We start from the raw sequence: 12,103 nt of genomic DNA, 5'->3' as shown, positions 1-12,103 counted from the left end.
GTTCGAATGTGCGTGAATGATTGAGTGAGTGAGTGAGTGAGTGAGTGTGTGTATCTCCACTCTCATTGTGTGTGGATGTGTGTATCTCCACTCTCATTGTGTGTGGATGTGTGTTTATACATGCGTGAGTGTGTCTGTGTGATCAATGTGGCTTTAGAATGAGAGCTGTGGGTTCACACAGAGCAGACGGGTTTCTGGACGCTAACCAGACCCTAATGAAAACATCTGAACCAGTGCCAGGGCCATTAGCAACCGCTAGCATACATAGCTAATCACTGGCTATTAGCGCTCTAGTGCACTGCGCTGATTGGGACCTTTCTCTAGTACCTTATAGTTTTACTAGAGGGCCAAACGACTAGGTAGTGTCGTACAGTGTTTTTCCAACTTTTGGCATTGTAAACCACACAAAGCCTCTTTAATTCCTCTTTGTATAAAATAGACAAAACAAACTGTTTTTAGGCAGGATCTAGCCATGAACGCTAACACTGTTGTAGCATGTTGATCCAAACTATTTCCCACATTTCTTTGCATGTGGCTTTTAGTCAAGTGTAGTCATCAATTTCTGAGTATCTCGGATATCGGTTTCCCTCCAGATCAATAAAACATCCATTGCTGCCGCAGTGAAAAACTCTACTTCGGGGCAGGACTGTACTTTTGTATTTTACCACCTTGAAGCTGTGTGTTTGGGAATAGGAATTCAACTTTCTTAGATCTAATTACATTCCCCTCCCCACAGGGAATACATGTATAATTGACGATGTTTGCTTGAGTTGCCTCCAAATTCTGTCTCTTATGCAATCATATGGGATGTTCCTATCCTTGCCAGGAATAAATGGAATTGAATGGAGGCACTCTGCATGACATATTACAGTATTGGAACACAGAGGTCATCTGTTAAATGCTGATCTAATCTGTAAATCAAGACATCCTATGATGGCAGAGTTTAGCATGTCTGAAAACACTTAAGATTTGTGGATTTGGCTATTTCAGTCACACCCGTTGCTGACAGGTGTATAAAATCGAGCACATAGCCATGCAATCTCCATAGACAAACATTGACAGTAGAATGGCCTTACTGAAGAGCTCAGTGACTTTCAACGTGGCACCATCATAGGATGCCACCTTTCCAACAAGTCAGTTTGACATATTTCTGCCCTGCTAGAGCTGCCCCGGTCAACTGTAAGTGCTGTTATTGTGAAGTGGAAACGTCTAGGAGCAACGACTCAGCCGCGAAGTGATAAGCCACACAAGCTCACAGAACAGGACCGGCGAGTGCTGAAGCTTGTAAAAATCTCCTATCCTCGGTTGCAACACTCACTACCGAGTTCCAAACTGCCTATGGAAGCAACATCAGCACAATAACTGTTCGTCGGGAGCTTCATTAAATGGGTTTCCATGGCCGAGCAGCCGCACATAAACCTAATATCACCATACGCAATGCCAAGTGTCGGCTGGAGTGGTGTAAAGCTCACCGCCATTGGACTCTGGAGAAGTGGAAATTAGTTCTCTGGAGTGATGAATCACGCTTCACCATCTGGCAGTCCGACGGACGGATCTGGGTTTGGCGGATGCCAGGAGAACGCTACCTGCCCGAATGCATAGTTCCAACTGTCAAGTTTGTTGGGGGAGGAATAATGGTCTGGGGCTGTTTTTCATTGTTCGAGCTAGGCCCCTTAGTTCCAGTGAAGGGAAATCTTAACGCTACAGCATACAATGACATTCTAGACGATTCTGTGCTTCCAACTTTGTGGCAACAGTTTGGGGAAGGCCCTTTCCTGTTTCAGCATGACAATGCCCCCATGAACAAAGCGAGGTCCATACAGAAATGTTTTGTCGATCGGTGTGGAAGAACTTCACTGGCCTGCACAGAGCCCTGACCTTAACCCCACCGAACACCTTTGGGATGAATTGGAATGCCGACTGCGAGCCAGGCCTAATCGCCGAACATCAGTGTCCAACCACACTAATGCTCTTGTGGCTGAATGGAAGCAAGTCCCCGCAGCAATGTTCCAACGTGTAGTGGAAAGCCTTCCCAGAAGAGTGGAGGCTGTTATAGCAGCAAAGGGAGGACCAACTCCATATTAATACCCATGATTTTGGAATGAGATGTTCGACGAGCAGATTTCCACATACTTTTGGTCATGTAGTGTACTTTTCCCGAGGGAGTAAGCTACTGTAGTTAATTGGGGATGTTGCAACTTTGCCAAATATGGAGTCAATGGTTACTCTTCCTCTCCCTCATCCACTCCCTTTGAAAAATAAGAATACTTTATTTAATACATATTTAATACATTTTTTTAATCTACCTCCTCCTCCTCTCCCTCCAGATTATGGTACCATCCGTAAGGTCCTGTCTCCTCTGAACCAGTCCATGGGCAGCTGTCTATTGGATGAGATTGAGTTGTTCCCGCCCAGGAGGAGACAGCCAATCAGAAGCCTCCTGATCCTTCACAGCAGCAGTGAGCTGTATGTTGGGGTCAGGGACCAGGTCATCAAGATACCACTGATGAGATGCAACTTCCACAAGACCAGAGAGTGAGTAGTACACACAGACGTGCACACACACACATACACACACACACACAACCTCCTAGGTATCAAAGCTGTGCAATCCAGGTGACCAAGAATATGTTATCCAACTGAGCTAAAGTCTAGACATTATTTTATGGAGCTAACACAAGTCTTCAGGTTTCAGATAATCTTGTTAACCCAGAGTTAAAATTCTCTTGCGAAGGTTTGTCATTTCCTGTTTTACTTCTGAGGGGAATGCCGTTAACAATTGTGATTTCCTTTGTGCAAAAGAAGGAAGTGAAGTGTCCTCCCTTGCAAATGGAAACTCTCAGCCAAACCTTTCCCTTCCACTAATTTCACCCGTGTTTATCATGGCCAAATAGCACATTATTGTTTTGATTAATTTTTACGATATAGCCAATTTTGACTTTGTGGCTGTGGAATCTAGTGGAAAATGTTTATCACGGGCTTGAAAATCACAGCACCAGCTTAAGCACCGCCTTTGCCCAATCCTGATTCGTCAAAATAATAAATCACGAAAACCCAAAACCATGAACTACTGCTGCTCATAATCACATAATTCTACGTTAGCCTTGACAGATTCTCGCCTTTCCACGAGAATCTGTCCACCAGAGATTAGGTCTCAGACAAAGACCCACCCACAGACCCACACACAAACACTACTTCTCCACAACTGCATGTAGTTACATAGTTGTTACAAGCTATTTACTTGTTAATTAATCAAATTATAGTGGGCCTGGCATGATGCCAATGTAATATAGTGTTGGTTTACCTTCTTGTCCCCTCAGCTGCTTTGGCTATTGTAGTGGGAGTATGTTAATGAGACGTATTGAGTTTCTGACAGAGGCACCAGATCTTTCAGAGCAGAGGCCTGGATATGAACACAGTGCCAAGGATAACAGCAGAAACATTTTGTATTTGTATTTGTATTTATTAGGGATCCCCATTAGCTGCTGCCAAGGCAGCAGCTACTCTTCCTGGGGTCCAAACATATTAAAACACTTACATTACATATAAAACAAAATATAAAACAGTACATCATAAAACATTATTACAGCACTACCTATCTACAATACAAAATGTTTAATACCAACATACAACAATATCACAATGTGTGCTGAGATGGCGCCGGAGAAGATGGCTGCCGTTTTACAGCCTCTAACTGATTGTACTATTGTGTGTTTTTTCACATTATTTGTAATTTATTCTGTACATAATGTTTCTGCCATCATCTCTTATAACCAAAAAGAGCTTCTGGATATCAGGACAGCGATTACTCACCTCGTATTGGACGAATATTTTTTCTTCAACGAGTCGGACGCGAAGGATATCCTACAGACACCCAACAAGGCCCAAATCCCTGTCATTCGCAGGAGAAAGAGACAGAGATATCGTGGACGTAGGTCGGGGTGCCTTGTAAGGATCCGACGGCGAGCGAGTAAACTGCCTTCTCCATCAATCCTATTAGCCAATGTTCAATCATTTGAAAATAAATTAGATGACCTACGATTACGGTTATCCTACCAACGGGACATTAAAAACTGTAATATCTTATGTTTCACCGAGTCGTGGCTGAACGATGACATGGACAACATACAGCTGACGGGATATATGCTACATCGGCAGCATAGAACGGCTGACTCTGGTAAGACAAGGGTGGTGGTCTGTGTAAACAACAGCTGGTGCACAAAACCAAATACTAAGGAAGTCTCTAGGTTTTGCTCGCCTGAGGTAGAGTATCTTATGATAAGCTGTAGACCACACTATTTACCAATAGAGTTTTAATCTATATTTTTCATAGCTGTCTATTTACCACCACAAACCAATGCTGGCATTAAGATTGCACTCAACGAGCTGTATAAGGCCATAAGTAAACAGGAAAACGCTCATCCAGAGAAAGCGCTCCTAGTGGCCGGGGACTTTAATGCAGGGAAACTTAAATCCAATCTACCTCATTTCTACCAGCATGTTAAATGTGCAACCAGAGGGAAAAAAACTCTAGACCACCTTTACTCCATACACAGAGACGCATACAAAGCTCTCCCTCGCCCTCCATTTGGCAAATCTGACCATAACTCTATCCTCCTGATTCCTGCTTATAAGCAAAAATTAAAGCAGGAAGCACCAGTGACTCGGTTAATAAAAAAGTGGTCAGATGACGCAGATGCTAAGCTACAGGACTGTTTTGCTAGCACAGACTGGAACATGTTCCGGGATTCTTCAGATAGCATTGAGGAGTACACCACATCAGTCACTGGCTTCATCAATAAGTGCATCGATGACGTCGTCCCCACAGTGTCCGTACGTACATACCCCAACCAGAAGCCATGGATTACAGGCAACATCCGCACTGAGCTAAAGGGTAGAGCTGCCGCTTTCAAGGAGCGGGACTTTAACCCGGACGCTTATAAGAAATCCCGCTATGCCCTCCGACGAACCATCAAACAGGCAAAGAGTCAATACAGGACTAAGATTGAATACCAACATGTTTCAAGCAGACCACCATAGTCCCCGTGCCCAAGGACACTAAGATAACCTGCCTAAATGACTACCGACCCGTAGCACTGACATCTGTAGCCATGAAGTGCTTTGAAAGGCTGGTCATGGCTCACATCAACACCATTATCCCAGAAACCCTAGACCCACTCAAATTTGCATACCGCCCCAACAGATCCACAGATGATGCAATCTCTATTGCACTCCACACTGCCCTTTCCCACCTGGACAAGAGGAACACCTACGTGAGAATGCTATTCATTGACTACAGCTCAGTGTTCAACACCATAGTGCCCTCAAAGCTCATCACTAAGGTAAGGATCCTGGGACTAAACACCACCCTCTGCAACTGGATCCTGGACTTCCTGACGGGCCGCCCCCAGGTGGTAAGGGTAGGTAACAACACATCTGCCACGCTGATCCTCAACACGGGGGCCCCTCAGGGGTGCATGCTCAGTCCCCTCCTGTATTCCCTGTTCACCCATGACTGCATGGCCAGGCACGACTCCAACACCCTCATTAAGTTTGCAGACGACACAACAGTGGTAGGCCTGATCACTGACAACGATGAGACAGCCTATAGGGAGTAGGTCAGAGACCTGGCCGTGTGGTGCCAGGATAACAACCTCTCCCTCAATGTGACCAAGACAAAGGAGATGATTGTGGACTACAGGATAAAAAAGAGGTTTGAGCACGCCCCCATTCTCATCGACGGGGCTGTAGTGGAACAGGTTGAGAGCTTCAAGTTCCTTGGTGTCCACATCACCAACGAACTATCATGGTCCAAACACACCAAGACAGTCGTGAAGAGGGCACTACAAAGCCTATTCCCCCTCAGGAAACGGAAAAGATTTGGCATGGGTCCTCAGATCCTCAAAAAGTTATACAGCTGCACCATCGAGAGCATCCTGACTGGTTGCATCACCGCCTGGTATGGCAACTGCTCGGTCTCCGACCGCAAGGCATCACTGGGGCCAAGCTTCCTGCCATCCAGGACCTCTATACCAGGCGGTGTCAGAGGAAGGCCCTCAAAATTGTCAAAGACTCCAGCCACCCTAGTCATAGACTGTTCTCTCTGCTACCGCACGGCAAGCGGTACCGGAGCGCCAAGTCTAGGTCCAAAAGGCTTCTCAACAGCTTCTATCCCCAAGCCATAAGACTCCTGAACAGCTAATCATGGCTACCCAGACTATTTGCACTGCCCCCCCACCCCCACCTCATATTTTTATGCTGCTGCTACTCTGTTAATGATTTATGCATAGTCACTTTAACTCTACCCACATGTACATATTACCTCAACTACCTCAACTACCTCAACTAGCCGGTGCCCCCGCACATTGACTCTGCACCGGTACCCCCCTGTATATAGCCTCCCTACTGTTATTTAATTTTTTACTTCTGCTCTTTTTTTCTCAACACTTTTTTGTTGTTGTTGTTTTATTTTACTTTTTTATTAAAAAATAAATGCATTGTTGGTTAAGGGCTTTAAGTAAGCATTTCACGGTAATGTCTACACCTGTTGTATTCGGCGCATGTGGCAGATCAAATTTGATTTGATTAGATATACGTGTGTCTATACCTTTGTGTGTTTCTCTTCACAGTCCCCGTTGTTCCATAAGGTGTATTTTTACCTGTTTTTAAATCTGATTCTACTGCTTGCATCAGTTACCTGATGTGGAATAGAGTTCCATGTAGTCATGGCTCTATGTAGTACTGTGCGCCTCCCATAGTCTGTTCTGGACTTGGGGACTGTGAAGAGACCTCTGGTGGCATGTCTTGTGGGGTATGCATGGGTGTCCGAGCTGTGTGCCAGTATTCCAAACAGACAGCTCGGTACATTCAGCTTGTCAACACCTCTTACAAAAACAAGCAGTGATGAAGTCAATCTCTCTTCCACTCTAAGCCAGGAGAGACTGTCATGCATGTCATGAATGTTAGCTCTCTGTGTACTTTTAAGGGCCAGCCATGCTGCCCTGTTCTGAGCCAACTGCAATTTTCCCAAGTTCCTCTTTGTGGTACCTGACCACACTACTGAACAGTAGTCTAGGTGCGACAAAACTAGGGCTTGTAGGACCTGCCTTGTTGATAGTGTTGTTAACATTTACATTACATTTACGTCATTTAGCAGACGCTCTTATAGAGAGCGACTTACAAATTGATGCATTCACCTTATAGCCAGTGGGATAACCACTTTACAATATGTTTTTTTTTTTTTTTTAGGGGGTAAGGGGGGGGGGTAGAAGGATTACTTTATCCTATCCCAGGTATTCCTTAAAGAGGTGGGGTTTCAAGTGTCTCCGGAAGGTGGTGAGTGACTCCGCTGTCCTGGCGTCGTGAGGGAGCTTGTTCCACCATTGGGGTGCCAGAGCAGCGAACAGTTTTGACTGGGCTGAGCGGGAACTGTGCTTCCGCAGATGTAGGGGGACCAGCAGGCCAGAGGTGGATGAACGCAATGCCCTCGTTTGGGTGTAGGGACTGATCAGAGCCTGAAGGTACGGAGGTGCCGTTCCCCTCGCAGCTCCGTAGGCAAGCACCATGGTCTTGTAGCAGATGCGAGCTTCAACTGGAAGCCAGTGGAGTGTGCGGAGGAGCGGGTGACGTGAGAGAACTTGGGAAGGTTGAACACCAGACGGGCTGCGGCATTCTGGATGAGTTGCAGGGAGCCCAGCCAACAGCGAGTTGCAGTAATCCAGACGGGAGATGACAAGTGCCTGGATTAGGACCTGTGCCGCTTCCTGTGTAAGGCAGGGTCGTACACTCCGAATGTTGTAGAGCATGAACCTACAGGATCGGGTCACCGCCTTGATGTTAGCCGAGAACGACAGGGTGTTGTCCACGGTCACGCCAAGGCTCTTTGCACTCTGGGAGGAGGACACAACGGAGTTGTCAACCGTGATGGCGAGATCATGGAACGGGCAGTCCTTCCCCGGGAGTAAGAGCAGCTCCGTCTTGCCGAGGTTCAGCTTGAGGTGGTGATCCGTCATCCACACTGATATGTCTGCCAGACATGCAGAGATGCGAAGGCAGAGCAGCACTTAATTATGGACATACTTCGCCCCATCTTAGCTACTGTTGAATTCCTGATTCTATCTGGATTAAGTTTGAGAGGCTTACATTAAAGAACACTCTCTGTGTTCTGTTAGACAAGTAACTCTTTATCCACATTATAGCAGGGGGTGTAAAGCCATAACACATAAGATTTTCCAGCAGCAGACTATGATCGATAATGTCAAAAGCCGCACTGAAGTCTAACAAACCAGCCCCCACAATCTTTTTATCATCAATTTCTCTCAGCCAATCATCAGTAATTTGTGTAAGTGCTGTGCTTGTTGAATGTCCTTCTCTATAAGCATGCTGAAAGTTTGATGTCAATTTGTTTACTGTATAATAGCATTGTATCTGGTCAAACACAATTTTTTCCAATAGTTTACTAAGGGTTGGTAACAGGCTAATTGGTTGGCTATTTGAGCCAGTAAAGGGGGCTTTACTATTCTTAGGTAGCGGAATGACTTTTGCTTCCCTCCAAGCCTTGGGGCACACACATTCTAGTAGGCTTAAATTGAACATATGGCAAATAGGAGTGGCAATATCGTCTGCTATTATCCTCAGTAATTTTCCATCCAAGTTGTCAGACCCCGGTGGCTTGTCATTGTTAATAGACAACAATAGGTTTTTCACCTCTTCCACACTCACTTTACAGAATTCAAAATTACAATGCTTGTCTTTCATAATTTGGTCAGATATACTTGGATGTGTAGTGTCAGCAATCGTTGCTGGCATGTCATGCCTACATTTGCTAATCTTGCCAATGAAAAAATTATTAAAGTAGTTGGCAATATCAGTTGGTTTTGTGATGAATGAGCCATCTGATTCAATGAATGATCGAGCTGAGTTTGCCTTTTTTTCCCAAAGTTTCATTTAAGGTGCTCCAAAGCTTTTTAATATCATTCTTTATGTCATTTTTCCTTGTTTCATAGTGTTGTTTCTTCTTCTTTTTATTCAGTTTAGTCACATGATTTCTCAATTTGCAATACGTTTGCCAATCGGTTGTGCAGCCAGACTTATTTGCCATTCCTTTTGCCTCATCCCTATCAATCATACCATTTTTCAATTCCTGTTCAATCCACAGGGATGTAACAGTTTTTACAGTCATTTTCTTAATGGGTGCATGCTTATTAGTAACTGGAATAAGCAATTTCATAAATGTGTCAAGTGCAGTGTCTGTTTGCTCCTCATTACACACCATGGACCAACATATATTCTTTACATCAACAACATAGGAATCACTACATAACTTCTTGTATGACCTCTTATACACAATATTAGGCCCAGCCTTTAGAACTTTGGTTTTCCTAGATATTGCTACTATATTGTGATCACTACAGCCAATGGATTTGGATACTGCTTTCAAACAAATATCTGCAGCATTAGTGAATATATGATTAGTATGAAAAATGTATGCACTCACTAACTGTAAGTCACTCTGGATAAGAGCATCTGCTAAATGACTAAAATGTAAATGTAAATGTAAAATGTGAAATTATCCATACATGTTGATGATTTCATTCCTGTACTGTTTGTAACTACCCTGGTAGGTTGACTGATTACCTGAACCAGTTTGCAGGCACTGGTTACAGTTTGAAGCTTTCTCTTGGGCAGCCTGTTGAAAGACAGTCAATATTTAAATCACCCAGAAAATATACCTCTCTATTGATATCACATACATTATCAAGCATTTCACACATGTTGTCCAGATACTGACTGTTAGCACTTGGTGGTCTATAGCAGCTTACCACCAGAATTGGCTTTAGGTGAGGCAGATGAACCTGTAGCCATATTACTTCAACAGTATTTAACATGAGATCCTCTCTAATCTTCACAGGAATGTGGTTCTGAATATAAACAGCAACACCTCCACCATTGGTATTTCTATCTTTTCTGTAAATGTTATAACCTTGTATTGCTACAACTGTATCATCAAAGGTATTATCTAAGTGAGTTTCAGAGATAGTCAGAATATGAATGTCATCTGTTACTAGCAAATTATTGATTTCATGAACCTTGTTTCTTAAGCTACATATGTTAACGTGGGCTATTTTGAGCACCTTTCTTCTGGAATGCTTAGTTGTTTTTAGTGCTTTACTGGGAAGTTTTGCAGCAGTAGATGTGCTCATGTTTTTATGCTAGTGCATTGTGAGCTGCACACAGTGGACTTCCTCCTTGGGCACACCGGCTCAGTGCTAACAGTATAAATCTGCTTCTTAGGCACATGATTACTGCATACAATAGCTGTAGGATCAGCAGAGGCATTCAGGGCTCACAGAGACAGACTATGTATTAAATGGCACCCTATTCCCTATTTAGTGCACTACTTTATATAGGGCTCTGGTGAAAAGTAGTGCACTATATAGGGAATAGGGTGCCATTTCGAACGCAACACATGATTTACAAAGACAGACTCCAATGAAGAGAGTTGGAGAAACCACAGCAAATAGGTGAAAACCTATCTGCAATTTGCATCTCTCAAAGAAATAAGTTATTCTCTGGGTTTATATTTAGAGATGGAGGGTAACACCTGGGTCAGGATGAGATAATCATAGATTATAAATTGTTATTTATTTTCTTCTGACAGACGCATGTGTGTGTGTGTGTGTGTGTGTGTGTGTGTGTCAGTACACAATCTATCACTATTATATTCCACACAGACTATTACTATACAGTGGGAAAAAAAAGTATTTAGTCAGCCACCAATTGTGCAAGTTCTCCCACTTAAAAAGATGAGAGAGGCCTGTAATTTTCATCATAGGTACACGTCAACTATGACAGACAAAATGAGAATTTTTAATGAATTTATTTGCAAATTATGGTGGAAAATAAGTATTTGGTCAATAACAAAAGTTTCTCAATACTTTGTTATATACCCTTTGTTGGCAATGACACAGGTCAAACGTTTTCTGTAAGTCTTCACAAGGTTTTCACACACTGTTGCTGGTATTTTGGCCCATTCCTCCATGCAGATCTCCTCTAGAGCAGTGATGTTTTGGGGCTGTCGCTGGGCAACACAGACTTTCAACTCCCTCCAAAGATTTTCTATGGGGTTGAGATCTGGAGACTGGCTAGGCCACTCCAGGACCTTGAAATGCTTCTTACGAAGCCACTCCTTCGTTGCCCGGGCGGTGTGTTTGGGATCATTGTCATGCTGAAAGACCCAGCCACGTTTCATCTTCAATGCCCTTGCTGATGGAAAGAGGTTTTCACTCAAAATCTCAAGATACATGGCCCCATTCATTCTTTCCTTTACACGGATCAGTCGTCCTGGTCCCTTTGCAGAAAAACAGCCCCAAAGCATGATGTTTCCACCCCCATGCTTCACAGTAGGTATGGTGTTCTTTGGATGCAACTCAGCATTCTTTGTCCTCCAAACACGACGAGTTGAGTTTTTCCCAAAAAGTTATATTTTGGTTTCATCTGACCATATGACATTCTCCCAATCCTCTTCTGGATCATCCAAATGCACTCTAGCAAACTTCAGACGGGCCTGGACATGTACTGGCTTAAGCAGGGGGACACGTCTGGCACTGCAGGATTTGAGTCCCAAGCGGCGTAGTGTGTTACTGATGATAGGCTTTGTTACTTTGGTCCCAGCTCTCTGCAGGTCATTCACTAGGTCCCCCCGTGTGGTTCTGGGATTTTTGCTCACCGTTCTTGTGATCATTTTGACCCCACGGGGTGAGATCTTGCGTGGAGCCCCAGATCGAGGGAGATTATCAGTGGTCTTGTATGTCTTCCATTTCCTAATAATTGCTCCCACAGTTGATTTCTTCAAACCAAGCTGCTTACCTATTGCAGATTCATTCTTCCCAGCCTGGTGCAGGTCTACAATTTTGTTTCTGGTGTCCTTTGACAGCTCTTTGGTCTTGGCCATAGTGGAGTTTGGAGTGTGACTGTTTGAGGTTGTGGACAGGTGTCTTTTATACTGATAACAAGTTCAAACAGGTGCCATTAATACAGGTAACAAGTGGAGGACAGAGGAGCCTCTTAAAGAAGAAGTTACAGGTCTGTGAGAGCCAGAAAT

At 44.0% G+C, this 12,103-nt stretch overlaps 1 protein-coding gene across 3 annotated transcripts in view; it reads left to right on the top strand.

Annotated features, from left to right (window-relative positions):
* sema5a (sema domain, seven thrombospondin repeats (type 1 and type 1-like), transmembrane domain (TM) and short cytoplasmic domain, (semaphorin) 5A) overlaps nt 1-12,103 on the top strand; it is a 192,829-nt gene that overhangs the window by 113,707 nt on the left and 67,019 nt on the right. For all 3 annotated transcript variants that reach the window (XM_084152038.1, XM_084152039.1, XM_084152040.1), the window contains one exon: nt 2,328-2,535. In XM_084152038.1, coding sequence (XP_084008164.1) covers nt 2,328-2,535 — 208 coding nt within the window. The remainder of the gene's footprint in view (nt 1-2,327; nt 2,536-12,103) is intronic.

The sequence above is a fragment of the Coregonus lavaretus genome, assembly GCF_964263955.1.
Source record: "Coregonus lavaretus genome assembly, chromosome: 34".
NCBI lineage: Eukaryota > Metazoa > Chordata > Actinopteri > Salmoniformes > Salmonidae > Coregonus > Coregonus lavaretus.
This window is presented reverse-complemented; position numbering and strand designations above follow the sequence as displayed.